General features: G+C 40.0%; 3 protein-coding genes across 6 annotated transcripts in view; all 3 read left to right on the top strand.

The window, feature by feature from the left end:
* The first annotated feature begins 2200 nt into the window (after positions 1–2200).
* On the top strand, positions 2201–15920 carry si:zfos-943e10.1 (GRAM domain-containing protein 2B). 2 transcript variants are annotated; one of them, XM_043223425.1, is made up of 13 exons: positions 2201–2405; positions 9235–9384; positions 9747–9807; positions 9898–9970; positions 10053–10156; positions 10243–10341; positions 11102–11173; positions 11262–11330; positions 11413–11491; positions 11568–11630; positions 11708–11807; positions 13688–13795; positions 13871–15920. In XM_043223425.1, the coding sequence occupies exons 1-13, from the start codon at positions 2314–2316 to the stop codon at positions 13884–13886; spliced, it is 1086 nt and encodes a 361-aa protein (XP_043079360.1). In that variant the 5' UTR covers positions 2201–2313; the 3' UTR covers positions 13887–15920. The 2 variants fall into 2 exon arrangements, with proteins under 2 accessions (XP_043079360.1, XP_043079361.1); XM_043223426.1 differs by lacking the exon at positions 2201–2405 and adding an exon at positions 8582–8762.
* Positions 15921–16595: 675 nt separating this feature from the next.
* On the top strand, positions 16596–20845 carry gpr35.1 (G protein-coupled receptor 35, tandem duplicate 1). Of its 2 annotated transcripts, none has more exons than XM_043223807.1 (2): positions 16596–16824; positions 19696–20845. In XM_043223807.1, exon 2 carries the CDS (start codon positions 19703–19705, stop codon positions 20654–20656), a length of 954 nt encoding a protein of 317 aa, XP_043079742.1. In that variant the 5' UTR covers positions 16596–16824; positions 19696–19702; the 3' UTR covers positions 20657–20845. The 2 variants fall into 2 exon arrangements, with proteins under 2 accessions (XP_043079742.1, XP_043079743.1); XM_043223808.1 differs by lacking the exon at positions 16596–16824 and adding an exon at positions 16857–18681.
* Positions 20846–21494: 649 nt separating this feature from the next.
* Positions 21495–24187, top strand: part of gpr35.2 (G protein-coupled receptor 35, tandem duplicate 2) — a 4957-nt gene continuing 2264 nt past the window's right edge. The window contains exon 1 of one of the 2 annotated variants that reach the window (XM_043223810.1): positions 21495–21708. The gene's annotated coding sequence lies outside the window, so the exon portion shown is untranslated. Of the gene's footprint in view, positions 21709–23160; positions 23300–24187 lie in introns of those variants that run through there. The other variant, XM_043223809.1, reaches the window with a different exon arrangement.

Genomic DNA, 24187 nt, shown 5'->3' with positions numbered 1-24187 from the left:
TGAGGGTATCTAGGCGACGCTGCACAGGTGAGCGGTTTCGGGCCCTGCTTAGTGGAAACCCAAAACCGGTTGAGCTAAAGATCTCATGGGTGACACTGGAGAGCATTACGAACACCTGAAGTGAAGCGACACGCCGAGGACCTGCTGACCATCTGTCTGTATCTGGCGGACGGGACGCGCTTCACACCAGAGACGCTGATCTGAAGGAGGAGTTCGGCCAAAAAAGAGCGTTTGCCGAAAATTTGCTCATCCGAGATGTAGCCGAGTTTCTGATTTGGAGAAATGTAGCATCACCAGTGGATGCGTACGGGTGCCGTCGGAATCCAAACAGCTGATAAAAGCATCACAGTAATCCACACCACTCCGATCCATCAATTAACGTCTTGAGAAGACAAAAGCTGTATGGACGTGTCTGTATTTTCAAACTTCAAACCGTTGTTTCCGGCTAAAACAGAAATCCATAATCCATAACAGCGCTTCCTCCGGTGACAAATTGTCTCTCACGCCAAAATCCGCTCACATATGTTTGTTTAGAGCTGCCTCAGCTTGTAAACGGAGCTTGATTCAGACTATTTTTTCGCGGGAGGAAGCATTATTATGGCTCGTGAATTCGTATTTTAGTTACAAATATCTCAGCGATGGATTTACTTCTGACAAGTTCCGTTTTTTGGCTTCGTGAGATTGCTCAGATTACTAGATTACAAAATAATATGGATTACTTGTGGACTATTTTTGGCCATTGCACTACTTGTTTGGACTCCCATTCCGTGAGCAAGTGATGGTATGCTACGTTTCTCCAAATCTGATGAAGAAACAAACCCATTTACGTCTCAGATGGCCTGAAGGTGATGAACTTTCATTTTTGATTGAACTACTCCATAAGCAGCTGGAGAAGTACTGCATTGCATGTTTGTTGTATGATATTTTGCTTTCACGAGAAGCACCAGCTCTTCAAATCAGCCACGAATTGCGTTTGAAAGCCAATATTTGACACACCCCATGCAGCGCATGTTATCCTGAACAAACTGGGCTCCTGAAACGACAGAAGTCTTCAGGAGGGACATCCAGAGGTCAGCCGAGCTGCGGTCTGATATCAGGCACGGGCTGTGGGTACAGTGCCTCCTCTGTTCAGATAGAGTGTAACACGAGCTGCTGTGTCAACTCCTTCCTCCAAATACTGACTGCACACATAGTGCCCGCGATGTTTTATGCATAAAAGGGCGTATGCGGGTCATGAGATGTCATGTGATGTTGCAGAAACGATGAGACCATCTGAGGAAAACAGTGTTGAAATGGGATTTTGTGCGGCAGAGCATGAGTCTGACATTATGACATTTTGTAGCCTCAGGACTCAAGTGTTTCATGTGATTCAAATCAGAAGGTAAAAATATGATTAGATAGATACGAATAAACGATAGATAGGTACTGATAGTTGAAGGAGATATATAGAGACAAATGATGATTGATAGATAGATATAGAGAAAAGAATAAACAATAGATAAATACTGAAAGCTGAAAGAGCTATATAGAGACAAACGATAAATATAGAGAAATTAATAAACGATAGATTGATACTGATAGCTGAAAGAGATATATAGAGACAAATGATAACAGAAAAACAAATAAACAATTGATAAATATTGAAAGCTGAAAGACATATATAGAGACAGCACGACAGACATAGATATAGAGACATGAATAAACGGTACATAGGTCGATACTGATAGCTGAAAGAGATATATAGAGACAAACGATGATAGATATAGAGAAACGAATAAACGATAAATGCCGATAGCTGAAAGATAGATATAGAGAGACAAATAAATGATAGACACTGTCACATAAGACCAGTCGGTGAGTAGTTTTTATTTCATGCCTTAATTCAACATTAATATTTAATAGCCCTGATAACATTTAGACACACATAACGCGTTCAAACTCATGATCGTATCAAAACATGTGAGAACAGAGTTAAAACGCCAGGTTTGTCTTTTAACACAAACGCCCAGTGTATAATCAGTCATCCACACTAGTCCTCCACCCTGACTTCCTCCCCCTACCACCACGTTGCATGCAGACACGCGTCCTGCCCACACAAGGGCATGGGCGGAGTCAGAGAGCGACCGCCGCGCCGCGATTGGCCGCCGCGGCTGATCAGATGCGCGCTGATTGGCCGCCAGCGCTTGGTCCGATTTTGTCTCATTTTGTTAATCAGGCCGCGCTCATGGGACGCCGAAGAGAAACCGGATCGTCGCATCCTCGTTAAACGGCGTCTTTTTTTTGTCGGCGTGTGTAGATTTGCGTTGAGAAAGAATGCTGGAAAACAAGAGGGAGAGGTTGAAAACGTTTCTGAGGAAGATCGACGAGAGCGCCATATCGCGAATCAAGCATTTAATGAAGGAGAGGTGAGAATAACCGTTATCAGCTGTCGACATCCGATAATGCCATATACACGCAGCTCATTTACATATGTTAATATTGTGTTTGTATTATAATTGCGAGGCGCTAATGTGTGTGTTTTGATAAGGCTGTGCGATGGGCGCCGTTTTTATTGATATAGATCAAGTCGGTGTTGTTTTATAGTCGTAATCCACCCTGCTGTGCGTGCGCGTGCACGCGTGTGATGACATGATTGCTTCCCATTGACCGATTTATCTTCTTCAAATACAGATTAGAGATCATTTATTTATGACTTTATGTGTCTTTATGGTAAACAGATGCATTTTTAACACGTTATAAATTATCCCTTTCTTTTTTACTGCATCACATTTACTGTGGTAATTTAGTAGCCTACCATGGTACAGATGTAAACAACATGATATTCATAAAATATATATAATGCATCCAACTACCATGAATTACTGCAGTACATGTTAAAATACCATGGTACTGGCTAATAAGACTCCCACAATGTTTCCATTACTCTTAAGGTAATAAACTGTGGTAAAATGGCATGTTTTTATTTCACCACAGTTGCTGTATGTACTACGGTAATAATAGCAATGTTGTTTTTGACATGTATCATGCAAGTGTCTGTGTGTTTGGGCATGCCATTGTGAACTATGGTGTAAATATGGCATGATGCATATCTGACCACCGTGGTAATATCGTGCATTTACATTGCAAGCCTCTTTAACATTCAGACTCCTAAAAACCAGCCCTGCGGTGTAATATAATATCATCTTTTTACGTGGACTTGTCTTTGTGTTGGTTATTATTAGAGTCGTTAAGCCGGTATTGTACCTGGATCACATCACTCCCGCTATTGTAGAGGAATTACTGGGCCGGTTTTAGACTCGAGCCGATTTCCCTGACTTACATTTTCCAATGAGTGAGTTACTCGCGACTTGAGTGCATTTACATTGGGCCACCTGATGGAAATGCACCTATTAATATGGCAGCTGTTCCTATACCCTTGCGGCATGAGTGGCGTATCCCTCATCTGCGGTTGTGACATAAACAAAGCAATCCGCTTGGCCGTAATGCGTCAGATTCCTAACCCTCATAGAGGTGCGAGTTTTCCATTCACTCGGTCGGTTTACATGCTAATGAACCTCGTTCTTGGCCAAATTGCTTTTGTCTCCAGTGATGGTCCTAAACGTGATTTAGAGCGGGAATGTGTCATAATCAAATTACAGCATGCGCTAAGTGTCACCGTTACATCACAATGCCGTAAGTGGTTTAGAACGGCGAGCATTTCTCCAGATAAACAGGTGACCTCATAGACCCTCGGTTGTATTGGTGTTCTAACACATGTGGGTCATGTTATCTATCGGTGTCTATTTTTAGCCCAAAAGCTTGTTCCAGGTGGTGTGCCAGGTGTGGACAAGCTGTCTGGGCTAATTTTGTTTCCCAGTGGAATAGAATTAGCTTCTCCGGGCCTTGTAAAGACAACTATGGGCCCCTGACCGCTTATCATTCGCATAGATATGCAGTAAAGGACACACGTTATACTTGAGGTCTTACACAACTGCTTTGGAGCGTCGCTACTACATGAGGGGCGTTGTTTGGATAGAGCTGAGGTTGTTTTAGAAGGTCAGTTCCCATGAGTAAATTTGGGCCACTCTTTGTAAATTTTAATGTGGTTTCCGGGTTGAAGTTAGTGCATCGGCGTTCTTAAATCTTCATTAACACCTTGCCTGCAAAAGTCAAGCAGATGACCCTTGAAGGTCCCCAGCATTTCACACTAACTCGTTGAAAACCGCATCGAGGAACCCATGACCCATCCGTGTCCTCATCCTTTAGCACCTTTACTGAAAATAATACTTGCATGACGTACTTTCCCAAAGCAAAGTTCCCCTAAGCTGTAAAAAAGGACAAGATATGATTAGTTTCATGTGATTCCTGCGTGGAATTTCCATGTTTGGATTTTATTGGTCTATGAAAAGAAAGGCCTCTTTCTGTTTAGACTGGGGAAGTGAGACTGCTGCATTCAGGCCACGTGATTTGCACAAATGTCCTCTGTGTCGTAGGCCTGGCCTCCGTCCACAAGTGGCAAGCTGTTGTTTGCCCACAGGGATTGGTGTTGGCTCTTGAACGCACATCATGGCTCGATATACGTCGAGGCCTAATCCTCGTCCTGGGCCTTACTTTGGACACTAGCTCTGGTTTCATGGTTACACCAAGTTTTCAGAATTTCCCTTAGAGTTTGATCTTTGTTTTGGGGCGTGCTTTTTTTGTAACAAGTCTCGGGTCTTGAAGACCAAGTTTGCTGTATTTTTGGAGATGGATTTGGTGTGTTTGTTAAATGGTATAGCCCAAGCTCTAGTTTTAATGTGGTTGACACATCACTCTTTTTTCCAGCAAACGCCCACTCGGCTTATTTATCACAGTTTGATGAATGATCTATTCTCTGCATGCGGTTTCACCATATTCTCACTGCTTCCGCTCAAGTCTCCATTCATTTTGCAACTTGGGGAAACGCACAACGCTCAACTGGTGAGCGCTTTCTTGAACATGATCTATGATTTCCTGGTGTGCAGCGCTGGCACATCTTGGCAGGGATCTTGAATTGCATTCGCCTGACAGTTCCTCCCATCCGTCAACCAATGGTGATCTAGTAACCCTGTGTTTTACAGAGCGTGAAAATCTTATGCTTATGTAATGAAAACTGACCTGAAATTCTCTGTATCATATTATGCTATTCTGCAACATGAAATGTCGTAAACACTTACTTAATGTTCTTGGTTAGAACATGTCGTCTTGTTTATAAAGTGAAGTACTGAATGTCCGGAGAATACGGACAAAAAAATAAGCACAGAACGTAGAGTCAAGAACTACTGGTTTTCAGGTCTGGACAAGGACCTTTTGCAGGTGTGGACGTATATGAGCTAATGCTTTTCCGTCGTCAAACATCAGCCTTGAATGATTGTGTACGTGTAGTTTGCATTAGGCCAGGGATGAGTCATCCTGAATTATAATGGCACAAGGAGGTCAGGGGTCAGCTGGAGAAAAGGTTCAGTGGTAAATGGCCTGGAACTTGGTCTTAAATTGGTCAAAGGTCTATAGACATTTAAAAGACAACAAAAATAAAAATGGAAAGTATTTAAAAACATTAAGAACACAGTGTTTTACCAATGAAAGTTACAATGTTACATGTCTAAGCTTGTTTACATGTTCAGGTAATTAAATTAGTTTTCAGTTTTTTATAATAGTAGGCTATTTTTCTTGAAGGTATCATCTTTTGTCACTTTAAAAGGCAGAGTTTAATCATTTAAACTGGATTTTTGGGAATTTTTTCCATTGTTTTGTTTAGATTTGCAATCCATTAATAAATTATATTATTTGACAGGCATAAACTAGATTTTGGTCAGTTTTTTTAATGTATCATGTCTGGATTTTATAATTGATTAAAACAATACATAAACTAAAGTTGTGTTTAAATTCAGGTTAGTTTATTTTTTTTGTCACTATCGAATTCATGGTTTTTATCTGTTTTTTAGTTTCAAGTTTTTAATTGATCAAAACAAGTTTGAATTACTGTAGCAGACAAGTCCTGGTCTTCTATGAGATCTCTGAGTTTTCCAAGGACCTCTACCCCACCGCTAAGACAATAGATGACCCACCAGCAAGGCCTTTGTTTGCATGACTTCAGTCTTGTCTTCAGTAGTTAGCATTTCTTCAATGGCATCCCAATGGGCCATTGTGGGCTCCTCCAGCTGCCGCTGTTGGAGGTGAGCGGAATGGGCCGGCGGAGAAACCTTTATCCCTCCCTCGACTCCCACTTTGGCCTCCCCGTGTCTCATTATCTCAGTTTTTCCATAACGGCGCAGCTGTAAAGGAAACCTTTAGACCCCATTGCTCAGCATCTAGCTCAGCTGGTCAGAAGCGGTTCAATCGTCTCCAGCTCAGAGAAGACGTGGCCATGGATGGCGAGAAGGATCTACACCGCATGGATACGGCGGCGTGTGAGGATTTGGGGAGGTAGGACCCCGTTTACGACTGTTTTAGCTCTGGTATACGACGGAGAGCAGCTGCGATAACGCCGGTGAGCCGCTAGCTCGCTGGGGGTTGTTTTCACAGCTAGCAGTTTCGAACCACTCAGTTTTGTTTTTACTCGGCCTAACTGATCGCTAGAAGCAAACTTTTTGCAAGAGTGCAAACTTAGCACAGAGCGATAAAAATGTATCGCCAAGAACAGGCCGACATGTTTCCTTGTTCGGCGTGTTTTTGAAGCATCTCGTGCCACTTTTTGATTCTTATCTGTTCTGCTCTGAGCTCTTGTGGGCTGTTTTGAGCTTTGTGTTTAATCGTCGGCATCAGATGATTCAGCGGGGGATGTTTGACGCTTCTTGTCTTCGTTCTAAATCACTGCGCGTCTTTAGGCCTAATAAAAGTCGCGAGGTTTGTTCAAGACTGTCGAGCAGGATCTCTGGATCCTTTTTTTTTATTGTTTTAACGTCACAAAACCGGATCGGCGCACTGCTGAAATCCTAGTGCGTTGAATTAGTGTTTGAACAGCAAACACTTGCGTTTACAAGTGCCTTTTTTAAATGCCTTTGCTGGATTGCGTTTGCTATAAACGCCCACAGCGTGGCGGCAGATTTCCAAATCGTGAGTTCAGACGAGGAACGGGGCTTTCAGCTGCTGTGATGGGAAGTTTGGCTGCGGTGTGAAAGTGAGAGCTGCGGTTTATTGGCGCTGCTTAATTTTAATATATCTCAGTGTGTTTTGACATCTCGTGTGGTCCGTTTTACGCTGAATGGGAAAGTGAAATGAACGTTGACCTTTTCCACGAAGAAGTGATGCATTAAATGAATAGCTTGAGTTCGTGCCAAGTTAAACACCAGTTTCTGTATTAGCAGGATCACATTATACTATAACAGGATTTCATTACTATTTTGTTTTCATATAATATCAGAACAAGAATTTAGATTTGGCCTTTCCCATTATCTAAAATGAGGCATTTTCGTATATCTCCAAACATCCATCCAACTCTCTAGTTGTGTCCCAGTGCTTCCAAATGAATTCTAAGTTATTTTAAAATGATAAAAATGATTCACATCAATCTATTTTTAGTGTGATTTGCATATGTTGCATTATTTCCTTATTCCTGCTTCTTTCGACAGCATGTTAAGGCATCTAGGAAGTTGCCTTCAGCTTTAGTCAGCATTTCAAGCCGAATGGCCCTCTCTCGGGTTCAGATCTGATTTGATTGTGTTTGCGTGCCATATGCATGAATTTGCTTTCTTATCCGAAGGTTTCCTGACGTCTAATTCTAGATGTCATGTCAGTGGCTGCCAGCTTTCTTGTATTGTAATGCTTTCTTTTGTTGTCTTGTATTATAAAAGCTTCCCTTCCCCCGCAGATGAGCTCAGGAATGTTTCCATGGCATCTGAGAGTTATTCGTAATTGTTACACCCATCATAGGACATTAGAGTAAGAAAAAAAACTGCGTGCCTGCTCAGTGTTTTGTTACATAATTGAACATATATATATATGTATATATATATATATGTGTGTGTGTGTGATGTTTATAATTTGAAAGTAATAGTCCGTATACCTGTTCATATCAAGTGTTTTTAGGGCTGTCTTTTCACCTATTTTTCAGCAGGTCACACCTTTGTCCTTGAGTCATAAATGTAATGGCTCTAAATGCTGGGAAAGGTGACGTGTGCTTCTCGGCAGCTGTGCTTAGCATGTAGCCACCAAAACAGGCTCTCAAATTACTCAAAAACTCTGAACGGAACGAGAAAGTGGCCCGTGGCTACTTCGACTTCCTTTCAGGTGAAGAATTGCAGCGATTTCGGCTCTCGCTTTCAAGTAATTCTCACTCTCTTTACTGTAAACCCATTTGCTTTCACTTCTTTTGAAAAGCTGCTGCGTTTCTCGTCGTGTTTTGACCTGCAGGTGTTCCATTACATCAGCAAGCCACAGTCACACCATCTGAGGTCAGAGGCTCCGCCCGCCCTCATTTGCATATAGGGCAAACAGCTGCTGGAACTGTCTTGAGCCCCGCCCCCTTCGTTTGTATGCAGCGGAAGGGAGCCGCTCCCATTGGTTTAACCGCATCCCAGAGCTGTGTCCCAGCCCCGCCCCCTCATTTGCATGCGGAAGGAAGTATCAGGAGCAGGGCCACAGACCAGAGCTGTTTTTTAGACCCGCTCGGCGTCTAGACTCAGCATTTTTTTTATGTCTTTATTGCTTCTGGAACGAGCGTCAGACTCCGTATTCATGGCTTGAGGCCAGTTTTGTACACTTTTGAGGATGAACCGTTCGTTGAGTTTGCGATTATCTCGCAGGAATGGACATAATATCTACAGGTATGATAGAATCACGCTTTTTATGTCATTAGAGTAGGTTTTCATTCGACGGGCAGCGTTTGGTGTGTAACTTTGTGACTTTTACTTGCCATTTCCAAGCGAAAATTGGTGCGGAGTTTCCTTTAAAACTTGTTTTTCAGTCCGTAGTGTTTATTCTTGGGTTTTTACGGCTGTGGTTGGGTAATCGAGGTCGGAGTGTTTTATAATGTATTTGCTTTGAGTCTGTTTAACCATTACGCTCGTATCATCACCTGAGAGAAACTTGTAAAGCTGCACTGTTTGCTTGATCTGGTCTCTTTATTCCTGCTATTGACCTTTTATTAAATGCGGAAAATGCTGTCTATTGAGCATCTGTCTTGTGTTTTATAAGCGCCGGCACGGCCTCGTAAACGCAGGGCGCCGTTTAAGGGTGAAGTTGAGAGGTGCGCGTGTCAGTTATGAAGCTGACGGTGGTTTCGCGATGTTTTCGCAGCTATGCGGTGGACGCCGGGACGATTCCTGCCAAGGCCAAGAAGGGCAGGACGAAAACCAAGCTGGGCAGCAGGAAAGCCTTCAGTCTGGAGGAGAATCAGCTGGAGGTTCAGCAGCAGACCAAGAGCCTGAGCCGGCAGGTCCCGCCCAGGTAGCACGCTTTCCATCGCTTCGTGTTGCCTTGAACCCGTTCTGCTGCTGTCATGATCACTCAGTCCAAACAATTAACTGTCAAGAAGCTGGATGTGAATAGGTGGATGGATGGGTAATTAATAAAATAGAAGTAAATAAAACTGGGGAGAGAAAAAAAAAAAAAAAAAAATATATATATATATATATATATATATATATATATATATATATATATATATATATATATATATATATATATATATATATATAACTGATTATAAAATAAAGATTTGTATTATGTAGAAATCAAAAAAAAAATCTATATGCATTTTATAATTTTTTGTTGACTTTTTATTGATGTAAAATGTGTTTTTTGGGCAGGTGTCACACTCTTGATGTCGACAGACCTCTGGAGAGAAGCGACAGCCTCAACTCAAGAAGTGTAAGATGACTTTTCATTCGATTCCTCGTCTTCAAATCCAACTTAAATCAAAACGTTCCTAACGCACCTTTCCTTTCTTCTTCCTCTCAGAGTTTTATGAAGCACAACAAAACATTCCACAAACTCTTCCCAGAAGTCCCTGAGACTGAAGACCTGCTGCACGGTGAGACTCGTGTGTGTGTGTGTGTGTGTGTGTGTGTGTGAGAGACGCAGCGGCGTCACACCTGTTCTGTGTGTGTTTTCAGCTTACGTGTGTGCGCTGCAGAAGGAAGTGCCTTACCACGGCCGTCTGTACATCACCGACAGCAGCCTGTGCTTCTTCTCCTCCGTGCTGCTCAAAGACACCAAGGTAAGACGCTCGGCTCACGCTCGCTCAGGGTTGACCTCTGACCCGGGCTAACAGTGTGTGTGTGTGTGTGTGTGTGTGTGTGTCAGGTGATCGTTCCCGTTGCCAGCGTGACTGTCCTGAAGAAGCAGAACACAGCTCTGCTCGTGCCAAACGCCATTTCTGTCCGCACCACAGACGGAGAGAAGGTCAGACACCATTAAACACTTGATTCCCCTAAAAATTTGAATTTTTTTTTTTTTTATTTTTTTTTTTTTTTTTTTTTTTTTTTTAAGTGAAACAAACCAATTAATAAAAAGTATTATTTTTGTGATTATTTTACTGTTATGTAACCATTATTTTAAGCTATATTAATGTTTTAATGTATTTTTTTAAACATTAATGATTTTTTTTAAAAAAAAAACAATTCTAATTATTATAAAAAAAGTTATGTATAACAGTACTTTTTAGTTATTAATGCTATTTAATTAAAGGTATTTTTAACCGATACATTTAGATTTAATGCTAATAAATAAAATGTTAATAATGTTTTATGGTGGGTTTTTGTGAAACATTTAGTGAGTAATGTTAATTACTAAAATTTCAGTTAACAGTGTATATATATGCATGCTTTTGGGAAACTGATTAATAAACTGATATAAATATTTATTTAAAATAAATTAATGCTATAATTACTAAAAAAATGAGAATTTTATATAATAAAAATAATTTATCATAAAATTAGACATGCATGTTACATTTAAGAACTTTTTTATTAATAAAAATAATTATTTTAAATTTAAATATTAGAAATTCATGCGTAGAGTATTTTGTATTTTCTGAGATTCATTTGTATTTAAATTTTTATTATTTTATAATAAAATTTTATTTTATTTATTTTTATATATATTTATTAATTTCGAGAGTATTTCAGTGTAATGTCATTAAATCTATACGTGTCTGTTGCAGTATTTATTCGTGTCTCTGCGGAACCGGGAAGGCTGCTACAAGCTGCTGCGCTCCGTGTGTCCTCAGCTGGAGGTGAGCGTTTGCTAGCGTCTCTTCTTCTGCTAGCGTCGCATGCGTGTTTATCTCTCTGCTGACGCGTCTCTCCCCTCGCTCTCGACAGGACGGAAGCGCCAACAGCAGCCCTCTCTTCTCGTCGGCCGAGAACAGCTACGATCAGGCCAAGCTGGTGGTGAGTGAGAGAGCGAGCGTCCGAGGCCCGTCTGCGCTAACGCTAACGCTAACCCCGTCTCTCTCTCTCTCTCTCTCCATAGAACTCCAGCCAGTCCAGCCTGGACGACTCGTACGAGCTCCCCGCCCCGATCGATCCGTCCGCGCCGAGACTCGCTCCAGGTTCGTAAACGCCCCGCTCAGTGCCTCCCGGGCTCTAAGAGGCGTGTCTAAACCGCTGCGTCTGCTTCCGTTTCAGAAAACGACGCCATCGAAAGCCCCCCGCAGACGCCGGACGAGAGCTCGAGCGAGGAATACACCGGTACGATGCACTCCCACTCGGCCGCCGCGAGAAAGCGCTCCATTGGCTGACACAGGTTCTGCTTCCTCTTTCCGCAGGAAGTTCGTGGGTTTGGAACGTGACGGATCGAGCGCGGTCTCTCCTCATCCAAAGAGAAATCAGCAACCTCAACACTCTTCTGCTCATCTACCTGATCCTGTGAGTGTGCCTTAACACTAATATATTCACCAAATAGGACAGTGTTCTTTAATAGTATAGTAATAGTACTAAAATAGATTGTTCTTTATACATTTTGTAGTGATATATATATATATATATATATATATATATATTTTTATATATATATAGAATATAAAATTATTATATATATATATATATATATATATATATATATATATATATATATATATATATATATATATATATATATATATATATATATATATATATATATATATATATATATATATATATATATATATATATATATATAGATATATCTATATATATATCTTTAAATTAATAACTAAATATATATATATATATATATATATACAATATATATATATCTGCAAAAATATTTCAAGAGTACAGATCAAAAATGTTAATTATCAAAAGCATAATTTATAAATGTGTTTCAAAAACATTTAGCAAATATTTACGTAAGTCAGAATGCGAACTAAAATATTTAGATTTACTAAATTATAACGTTTAAATATTAACTAAATGTAATACATTTTATATAAAAAAATCTATATAAATAAATCAAAATTTATAGAAAATGCATGCCTTTTATGAAGTGCTTTTATTCGGAACAAAAATTACGTACTTTTTAAATAAAAACTTAATTTATTTTTAAATTATTCGTAAAAATATAAAATACTTGCTAAAATATTCATGTCAACGAGTAGCAGTAAAACAAAAATCCATATCAAATATTTACAAAATTATACGCGTTATACGAATATTTACTAGAAGTAACGCGCGTGCTAAAATATTTATATTTGCTAAAAATAAAAATAATTGGACGCATGTCGGGGCTAAAAAGTACTGGCACGGAAATGTTCTTTCTGGCTTGTGTTAAAGTCCCAATCCCACGGAGAAAGAGAGAAACTTGGCAACATAAACAAAACCACATGAGAAACCATTTTAAGACGCGGAGGAGGAGCCTAAAATAAAATGTAGCTAGGTTAGCCAAGTGCTGCTGACATTACGGTCCGTGACTCTGTAATAAACAGTTCCTTGGCTGTATATACTTCTCAGTTTGGAAAAGACATTTAGTTCCCAAGTGAACTGAAGTTCCCAGGATGCTGAAAAGGACAGGGACATGAGACACAAACGCATGAAGTGTTATAAATGGAATGCAATTTAATCTTTGGCACCTAAAAAATAATCTGGTGCCTGGTTTTGTCTTTTTATGGGAACCAATTGCTCATTAATTTTTCTTATTAATTTAAGTTTTTTTTTTCGTCTGGAGCCCTGCCTTTTCCTTAAAACTAATGCTGTGGAACGATTAATCGTTTTTGTGTACGTTGTGCGCGTATCGTTATCATTTAAATATGAGCATATATAAGCACACCCACGCATGTGTATATTTAATATTTAAAATGTTTGTATATTAAATGTATATCGTAAATTATATTGATAAACATTATTTTGATATATATATATATATATATATATATATATATATATATATATATATATATATATATATATATATTATTATTTATTATTATTATTATTATTATTTTATTTTTTTTTTTAATTTAATAAAAATCTTTTATTTTTGCATTTAATGCTAAAAATTACTTTTAAAATTTAATTTAATTAAAAATTACTCACGTTAATCAATGAAGCATTAGCGTTCCCGTCAGTATAGACCGAATTATCTATATAGCTTGATCCAGTATTCGTAATCCTGAGACTCTATTCGTCTAAATATTAGTGGGTTGCCAGGTAAACGTGTCTCATCTTGCCGGTTCGCTTGCAGCGAGACGCCTTCGAAGCCAGATACCAGGTGTTTAACTGTATTGTGGGGTTTTGTTTTGTAAAGCGTTATGTTTTGTCTCGTTCAGGGTGTTTCTGCTCTTGTTGTCGTCTGGCTATATCGGCCTGCGTATCGTGGCCTTAGAAGAGCAGCTGACGTCCCTCGGAGCGCTGCCGGAGTTCACCTTACAAAGCGGGTAAATACCGTCGACGTTTCTGCGTCAAGCCCAACGCAGCGGCAGGAAGTCACCACGTTCTTTGTCTTCTTTCAGGTACAAAGAAACGTAAGAGATCTCATCCATCGGAACTTTGGAAAGAACCACCAAAAAACGTTTTTAAAGATCCGCTAGCCGCCGCAGGGAACGCTGGGAAGGACCTTTATTTGCACACGCACCAGCTACCGAACTCTGTGCGTCTTTGCCAAGGAAACCACCGAAGGGCACGCGCTAAAGGGCCGCCGGCGTCGACGAAACGCGGGCAAGTCTTCGCTCGCAAACCTTGGGTTTGTTTTTGTGACTCGCCCTAAAACAACCAAAGACAACAGGTTTGTCTCGGAGGACCGTCGGAGATGACGGAAACAAACTACTTCTGTGGAAAAGCATTTCATCGGTTATTACTCATCGCAGCGACTTTTACAACCATCGGGGGAAAAAAAAAAATCGCAAAAGAGATCATTTTTACTTTCTTCTCGAGTTCTTCATTTTATTTTTTTCGTTTGTTTTTTTCATCAGTCTTTCGTTTTCTTTCGTTCTCGTCTTTTTTGCAAATATTATTGGTTTCCGTTTAACGATTTAAAAACGAAAAAGCTAAGCTAGCTAACAAAGGCCGGGAGCATTTTTGCGATCATCAAAAATTTGCACTCCTTTATTTGAACACTTTTACAACAATCAAAAGATGTCGCAACTTGATCGTAAAAATGGGTTGCGATATTATTACTGGTTTCGGTTTAACGGTAAAAAGAGCTAGCTAGCCAACTCTTACTCGATGCAGCACCTTTGTGAAAAATAGTTAATTATTAACCGACACTTATTTTTTTTTTCGTTCAAATTTCACCCAAAGTTCCTTACCTTTCGTGGCTAGCTTTATCTCGATCTTTTTTCGTTTTCATTCTTCCTCAAATGTTTTTTTTTTTTTTTTTTTTCCTATAAGGGGTCGTGATATTCCTGGTTTCATTTTATCGTTAAAAAAGAGCTAAGCTAGCTAGCCAACCCCTGCTCATTGCTGCGCCTTCATATTTGCCACTTTTATGTCCATCAAAAAAAAAACAACGGTCATTAATAATGACGTATGAGGGGTTGCGATATTACCGTTTTTGGTTTAATGATAAAAAAAGAGCTAAGCTAGCTAGCCAGCCCTTAGTATTATTGTATGTATAGTCTATGCACAAGAAATGCTCAGATCAGGTATTTAACAGGTTTTTGTAACATTTCTTTTGTCTTTTTATACTTTAAGGAGACGAAGTAGTCCAACGTGTTGGTCTTTTCGTAATCCCACCCGAGAAAAAAAAAAAAAAAAAAGAAAAAAAAAAAGATTGTAATGTGCAAGAAGAGATGGATGTGGTATTGTTAAAAGTCCGATTTGCGGCTAACGCCAAGCATGCATGTTTGCGCAAACCCAAACGGAGAATCTCCATTCAGGACTCATAACGAGACTCATAACGATACTTGACAAAAAATACGGTCCAAAATATGCATGAGTTTTTTTTGTGTGTGTGTGCGTGTTCGTATGTTGCAATATGTTCAAGAGACGAGAGACGTGTAGCCGTTCGAGTGCACTTTATGGTGTGGGGACGCTCTCCAGTCCTGAAGGGGGCGCTATATTGAGGGTCTGGGGCATTGGATGGTGCTAAGAACCTCTCGCTCAGGGCCGGGACCGACTCGCAATGCATCATGGGATTGCTGCGCCTCAGTTTTGGTACCTTGGTCATCTGCTGGTGGAATCGCTCTGCAGATGCCGGTGGAATTGACACGGATGGACTCTAGGAATTTCTCGCGGGAATGAATGCATGCTTTTTTCCTAAAAATGGAGATTATTTGTTGGACCGATCCGTTCAAATGGATTCGCACAACATTTCATCCAGTCGCGGGGAAGCCACAGCCTCAAAGCCCCGCCAACGACTGTCTAATAACCACAATGCAAGAATCCCAACTTTAATAATTTCTTAATATTGCACTATTGAAGTGTTGTCGTTTTTTTTTTTTTTTTTGTATCAATATGTCGGTAAACATCTTGTTTGGTCTATTTATTGCCTAATGTGTAATTCAAAGTAGTCTCTGTGAGACTGGCTTTGGCATTGTTTGAATAAATCAAGTGCTAAGGAAATCGTTGTCTCTGGTGTTCAACTGTAGCTCTGTTTATCGCAACTGGAATTTGTGTTTTTGTCCAGTTGCCAGATTTGTTCATTGTTCATTCAACAGGCACTTTGGCTCAAAATAATCAAAGTTAGAAGTGATAGTGAAAATGCATTGGGTATAATGGAAGCACCATTACCATATGATTGCATATTAATGCTAAATATATATTTATACATGTTTTCATGTTGTCTACTGCTCAAGGTAGAACCCTAATCTAGATATTTAAGCACATGTAAAAAAAAAAAACAAACAAACTGGTATGTGTTTGAATCTCTAAAAAGAACCGATTCGGAGTCGCCAGTTTGAATTCTACATTTCAAGTATGTTTGTCAATTAAAGATCCGAGTCTTTCGATGAAAACACGCCTTAAGCGTGCACTTTAGCACCGGTTTAAGTACAGAACATTATCCGTGCGTATGCAAAAAAACCCCCAAAAACAAGTAAGAAAATCGTGCAGCGCGTTATGGATTTATTAGAAACCAGTCTCGCTGATTCTTCAGCTTTACGCACGTAACTGCGTGTGAATGCGTTTTGTGATTGTTATTCAAATCAGTCATGCATTAGAAACGTGTTATTCTGGTTTTGAGCCGTCTAAGAAGATGCAAAAAAAAAAAAAAAAACCTGGAAGAAATCCAGAACGCAACGTAACCGTATGCTGTCGTTCACGAGAAGATCGTTCTCTCACTGAGAGGGGGTTCATGTAGTCTGATCGGGAGACTTGCAAACGTTGGCACGTTGCTCTCTTCTTCAGGTCTGGAAAAGGCGATGCAAATCGGTGCGCGATCCGCTGTGTAGAAGCTATAGAGAGAGAGAGAGTAAAAACGTGTTTGTGTTTGGGACCATCATCAAACGAGTGCAGAGCTTGTGAAAAGGTAAGAGTGTTTGCTTATCCCTGCTTTGTTTGAGCAATGCGTGTTTAGAAAGTTAAACGCAAAGTTTATTTAAGAGAGAGCGTTGAGAGCATATTTTTGCCATTTAAAACTTCAAGAGAGATCTAAGCCCATGTTCTGGCTTTGGTCTTCCAGCCAATGAGGCGAACGCATCATGCAAACTTCGTTTCGCCATTAATTGCATGCGTTACTGATTCCCCAAAGAACCTTTTATCAAATAACTAAGACTTTTCCCTTAGTGTTTCTCGGAATCGCCTGACATAAACTCGCAATCTTGAGATAAAGTGCGGGATATGGACTCTTAGGCGCGGTTTCCTCGGCAGGATTTACATTAAGCCAAGAGGAAAGAGAGCCTTTGGGTTACGAGAGTGATTGTCAGACCTTCAGACACTTAATCGAGGCTTTAGAAACGGCTCAGTGAAACACAATTAAGGAAAACTAACTTTCCAGAAAGCAGGTTTTGTGACATACAATTATACTAATAATTGAAGAAGTATGAGGAAAACTGCTTTCTGTATTGCCCAGGTAATACACTAAAAATGAATCTTTAGTACTTTTTACTGTAGTTCTTTAGTACTGTGCTATTTCGAGACGCCATGAATATGAACTAAAATGCTCTTTTAATATGCTGCTTGAGTGTACTATTGTACGAAAGGTGGTTTCAAGTGTGCTACAAGTGGTAAAAAACAAATGTAGTGTGTTGAATTTTTAGTCCATATTGATGGTATCTAAAAATAGCACAGTCCAGTAGACTTAGAAGATCTTTATCTAATTTGAATGGCAGGTCAAATAAGTGCTTCGCATAATCTGATGTAGCTGTGTTTAAAATCAAATGGGAAATTAAGTTTTGGGCGTCCCTCCAAAGGAGAACTGGACCCAAATGACTCCGGTTTCTCCCAAGGGTTTTGTTCTCCATTCTGTATGGATGGGGTTTTGGTTCCTTGCCGCTGTCGCCTCTGATTTGCTTAGTTGGGGACACTTAACTTCTAGCGATTATCGTCTGCATTTAACAACAAATTAAGTTCTTAATCTTATCATCATACACAACTATGACTCTATTCTCCCGTTTGATGCTGTTCAGTGCTTCGATACAGTCTTTGTTGTTAAAAGCTGTACATAAATAAAACGTGACCGATGTGGCCTCACTTATGACTTTACACAAGCAGCAGGAATGAATTCGAAATTTTCCACATTGGCAATCCTGGGTTTGGCTCGTAAACCAGAAGCGCTCTCAGTGGTTTGAAGAATATCAGCTCCTTCGACATCGGAGATCTTCCTATGGAGCTGCGAGGAGAACGAGCTTCGAGAGAATCTCTCTTCTGAACGGGTGGTGTTTTGAGGTCGCAGCAGGACGGAACAGGGAAGCAACAGCTGCGGCTGCTTTCAGTGGTGCTGGGAATAATGTGCCGCCGATTATCTTCGAGGGAATGAGGCGAGGAGAATGGCTTTGTGGCTCGGTGAGGGTTTCAGACATTCAGAATTCCTCCAGTTTACGAGAAACCACAATGCGGAGGGCGTGCTGCCCATGCACTCCAGCCAGCAGACAAAGCCTTCTTCAAAGAGTCTCGAGTATCACTGGGGTGAAGCTGTGAAATGGAAAAGAAAATGGAGCCACCTATCTGCTGGCGTGAGATTGCCTGAGCGATTAAACTACAGATGCCTTTCCATCCCTGTTCGACAGAGGAAGATGAAGAAAGCCAGGGCCAAACTTCAAACGTACAACATCGCCAACGGGCGACATCTTGCTTATGCAAAAAATGATAGAGTCTCATCAGCGAGATGTGAAAGGCTTCCAGGCTGCGAACAAACCTACGGAGATCAGAAATGAATATTCTTCAGGTGTTTTGCACTGCACTCATTTGTGTTTTAATAAAGAAAGAGTTTTTAAATTTTCTAATGAAGGTGCACAGTTATGTGTAGTGACAAAATATGAAGTTAAGAAACAAACAGAATCAAGAAAAAAGCTAAAGCAACAAACATTTGATATATATATCACTATTAGAGATCACCATTAGATAAATAAATAGATCAAATCAACAGGAAATGTTACAAATCTGCCTACGGTATATTGTTTCTGTCTATATTGACGTGGGAAAGATAGTTTGATTGGCCAAAGACTCTCCAATGATCTCTCCAAGGAAAAATGCTAACTTTTTTGAGTCAAAAGCTTTAGAATGGGAAGTGGTCTAGGGAAATGCCTAGAAAATTTCTGTAAATCTCAGAACGGTCATCACAAAAATGGTTCAGCATAGTTCCCATGCCTGACCTCAACCCTATGAAACTTAAGATAAAATATGAGCGTGGAGATGGGAGTCTCTGATCTCTCCTTTTTATCCGAACTCATCAGACACTGTAGAACAGGCATTGAATACAAGGTTGCCATTAATTGTGGCTCATGTGTGTTCTTCAATTCTTCAAAAGATCAACATGATTTGTGCAGATTTATTTTTATTGGGAATATATTGGTAGATATAAACGTACAATTGTGAGAAAATCCGAATTTTGAAAAAAAAAATTTAATCAAATAATTGAGCAATTGTGGGACAGAAGCATAACTGCAAGATTGAAACTCGAAGTTGTACGAAAAAATTCAGAATTGTGAGAAAGACTCGTAATTGTAAGGGGAAAAAAATCGCGATTGTTAGAATGTAAAAATTGTGGTAAAATTATTGTGAGATAGAAATTTTGTAAACTTCGTAAAAAAAAATTGTAACTCTGAAAAATTGTAATTATGAGATATAAAGTTACGATTATGAGGGAAAAATTGACAGAATTGTGAGATATGAACTTTGTAACTTTGAATGAATAAAAATGCTTTTGCTCATTGATTTTGGTTTTCATTCATTTCCGCAGGCTGAAGATGTCCAACTGCACCCTCCAAATCTCTTCCACAGTCGAGGAACTGCAAAAAATCACGTCCATTCCCACCTTCATTTTCGGGGTCCTGGGGAACATTTACGTCTTGGTGATGTTCTGCCGCCGTCCTAGAGCAAAATGGACCTACATGAACGTCTACATCACCAACATGTCCATCTCCGACTGCGCTCTGTTGATGTTCCTGCCCGTTAAGATCCATTACTACAGCAGGAAGTTAGAAGAGAACTTGAAGGCGCTGTGTAATTTTGTTTTGTGGCTCATTTACGTCAACATGTACGTGAGCATCTTCACCATCATGGCCATAAGCGTGGTGCGGTACGTGGCCATCAAGTACCCCATGAAGGCCAGGGTTATGTTCTCTTGCAAGAGCGCTCTGGTGGCTTGCGCGCTCATATGGCTCACCATTTTCTGCGTCAGCCCGGTTTACTTCGTGAAAGACTCCAATAACGACAAGACCATGTGCTTCCAGAGGGTCAAGGGGGCGTTGTCGTTGGATTTCGTTTTATTGTTGGTCATCGTCGGCTTCCTTGTGCCGTTCCTCATCATGCTGTTTTGCTCCGTTACAGTCGTTTGCACTTTAAGGAAACAGCTGGACGTCGGATCGCGTTCGGAGAAGATCCAATGCATGTTCATCATCGTGGCTAATTTAGTTGTTTTCACCGTGTGCTTTCTCCCCATCCACACGGGTTACCTCATTAAACACCTCGTGCAGAACAAGTACGAAAACACAGAAGACGTCGAAAGCTGCAACTATAAACTGTTCGCGCACAACTTCCTGCACATTGCTCTTTGCATTTCCAATATGAACTGCGGCTTGGACTGTTTTAGCTATTTTTTCGCAACCAAAACGTCCTGGAATATGGGCTGCATGAAGGACGCTAAAGGTAAAGAAGGCGATTACAACGCTGTTTTGGACGCGCCTGGTACGCCTACGTAATTGTTTTGACTGGCTTTTGTTTTAACATTTGCATCTTTCGTGCATGTTCTATACACTCTGTTCTCATATATAAGGGTTGCATTATTAAACAAGGCTCTCCGTTATCAACAATACACAATGCTAAATACGAATGTATCTTAATCTGTAAAATAACGGGCTGGTAATAAACGCTTATATTTGTACTCTGAAGACCTTTTGGGATCTCCTTGTGGGATTTGTTTCTGGACATGGAGGCTGGTCCTGCTACTCACTAACTACCGATTTCCAAAACAAAGCTTTGTTTTCCAGCTGGCATTGAAGTTAACCGTGACTTTAACTGGAACCCATTGAGTCTTGATAAACAGTAAAAACCTATTTTATATAACTGAAAAACATAGTGATAAGCGTCAGGCACGCAATTCAATTCAAAATTGGTTTACTGGCATGACTTGGAAAGCTTGGAATATATGTGTATATGTAAAGACCAGCGATGGTCAGACTGAGGTAAGTGTGTTCTATCTGTCTTCCTGATATCTGGGCTTTTCCTGGAAGACCGTAATGTTGGTCTTTTTGTGGTAGTTCTCCAGCAGGTCTAGATGTTGCTGTAGTCCTTTGGGTGGCTGACAGCGGCACCAGAACATCTGCGTACAGCAAACACTCCTTTATAGACGAAAGTGTCCTCAATCACCTTGAAGTCCAGATACTGTGTGCCCTCTGTGTACAGCAGCATCTTCACCAGAGGACCTGAAGGAAACATCACCTACTGTATCATGCACAATATCAACGAAATTGACCAATTATGGATGAATCGATCGAAAAACGTTTTTGGAATGTCAACGTCCCTGTAACGTCTTTACAATGTTATTTTTACTCAACTGATGTTTTCATAATGTTTTTTTAAATCATTTTAAGCAAAAACGTTCTCACAACAACATTCTTGTCAAGTCAAGATACACAGTAGGGGGCGGTAATTCTCCTAAGGAGTGAACGGCCATTGAACAAAAACAAGAAATCTACAGGTCACCTTTATTTATGTGTTAGCTTCTGAAGCCAGATCGCAGACATGCTAACAGGTGAGTCGATTAGATGTTAGTTTTTTTTATGGCCTATGTTAAACTGCTGTTTGTTTGCAGACGGGCTTTGCCACTTTGTATTTTTTTTTGTATTGTATGTTTAAACGTGAAATACTTTAGCCATGTTCCCACTGTTGGGTCAAAAGCAAGTGTGCTAATGCGTGCCGAAACCTGTCATGTTTTCCCAGTGATTGCGGGGTTTCACCTGGCCTTGGTCCAAAACATGCCTGATTTTGAAAAATGAGTCAAGAGAGACTGCGCGTTTCCCATTACACCAGGCCAAAAATTAGTTTCCAGTTAAAAACTGACTTACGGACAACAGTGAGTGTACGCACGTCCTGATTTCGAGTTCTACGTGTTGCCAGGTCAACGACGTTTTCATTCAAAACGTTTATATCGTCCATATCTCTACACCTAAACCTAACCTTACCCAGGAGTAATGCCTAAAACCGGATTTAGTAATAGATAAATAACACTGATGCACAAGCACCAAACACTGACTTTAAGCCTAAACTTGACAAAAATTATAAAATGGTTCTTCAGATAATACAATGTTGTTCCAGGGTCAACAAAAGTTCTCTGTTGCTCTGGCATTATTATCATTAAAAATAATTGTACGTTCAGTCTTAACCTGCTAATTTAATGCCATTATTTTCTCCATTCTGACAACCGTCGACCATCTGATAACCCGCTGAAGGCACATGGGTTAGTTTTACCTCACGGTATTAAAGACATATCCAATTTATGGAGCTTGAAAATAATGGTCACCATCCACCAGCATTACCAAGCTCGGAAGAGCCAGGAAACATTTTTTTAAAAAACTAAAGAATAAAGTCGTATAATCCTAGGATGGCTTGGGGGTGAGTAAGACATACCGCCATTTTCATTTTTGGGAGAACTACTCCTTCAAGCGTGTACAGATTTATGCCGTATAATATTAAATGAAATGTCTGGTAGCCTGCTTGTTTTTCATTAAAGGTGAGGCAGGAGCAGACCTTGGGAGAGCTCACTATAAAGTCTGAAAATTTTACAGTGTGCTGCCTTCAAAATCATCCCGAGAAGAGAACTGGCTCGTTGTAATGCTCTGGTTGTGTATTGGTTGGAGTGAATCACTTTATGTTGGCGACACGACGGAAGCAGGTGAGAAGATTAACAGGACAGTCTCAGACCGCAAACAGGAAGCAACAGCGCTTTTGATTCCTCCTGGTCAACAGAATTCAACTCATTTGATAAAATGCAGTATTTAAGCACGTGTAAAGGAAGCAGAGAAGTACTTAAGAGCTTAAAAATCCGGCGATGTTCTCTCAAGTGAATCGGTTCGTTTGAACGAACTGCTCGATCACTCAGGTCCGCTGGGGACCCCAAGGCGGTAATAAAAGCGAAACCCAAAGAGGGTGTTTATCTGATCGAAGTCACGTGACCTACCTTCGTCTCCATGCGTTAAATATATCGGTGTTTAATGCATGGCGTTCATGCAAAGTAAGAAATCGCGGGCTGTTGTTTTGTGAGGGAACGATGTTTACCTGTAATACTTACTCCACCCGTAGACCAACAGATCTCAGTGCTTCTCTCTAGTTGGCCTTGTGAAAAGGTAAGTTTTTTTTTTAAATCAGTAGCCTCGAAAAACGTCCGTCAATCTCATATTTTCTTCGCTTCGGGTGGTCGTGTATTAATATCTAGCGTCACACCGAATCTCTCTCACGCGCGTTACATCTGTCAAACGAGCCGTTTAAGGAAATGTACAACAATATAGATTTGCCTACAAAAAGAATTAACGCGGTTTCCGGTCAAGCTGTAAAATCATTTGAAGAGCAAAGAAGTAAAAAAAAACCCACAGGAGCAAAGATGAAATAATGAAATAAGCAATGAAACCGAGTATGCGACTTCAATGCTAATACATATCAAAAATACATTTCCCATTAATTATACATTTCTTTGAACACAACGTGTATATATTGATTGTATGAAACAAAAATGCCGTTCAAATCAAACTTTTATAAAGTTTATAAGAACTTCGAGTCAAAACAATGCAAAAAGTTTCTATATATAATTATAGTAGAGTTTTTTTTGGCAGTGCCTCTTTATTTTTAATTCATTTATTAAATTTCTTTGTACACCTCAAACAATTGCTTTTTAAAGCTCTGTTATTGGAGTGTAGCTGCTTGTTGGTTTTCAAATCTCATCCGAATAACTGAACCCGTTTCCATACATGAGATCCAACTAGACAAGATAACTATTAAAGATTAAAAGACACCAGGGACACTAGAAGCATGCGATCGTCCAAATCGTGACTTCCTGTCTCACATGATTGTGATGATATGAGGAGCACAAAAGGCAAATTTCTGACGTGCAGAACATGATTGTTGAGCTTCACAAAATAGAACGTGTCTGTAAGAAAAGATCTAAAGCATTGAAATGTATATTTCCACCATTGGGCCAATAATGAAGATGTTCCAGTGGAGTTTGTGTCTGTACTGAT

The sequence above is a fragment of the Puntigrus tetrazona genome, chromosome 22 (assembly GCF_018831695.1).
Source record: "Puntigrus tetrazona isolate hp1 chromosome 22, ASM1883169v1, whole genome shotgun sequence".
Classification (NCBI taxonomy): Eukaryota; Metazoa; Chordata; class Actinopteri; order Cypriniformes; family Cyprinidae; genus Puntigrus; species Puntigrus tetrazona.
This window is presented reverse-complemented; position numbering and strand designations above follow the sequence as displayed.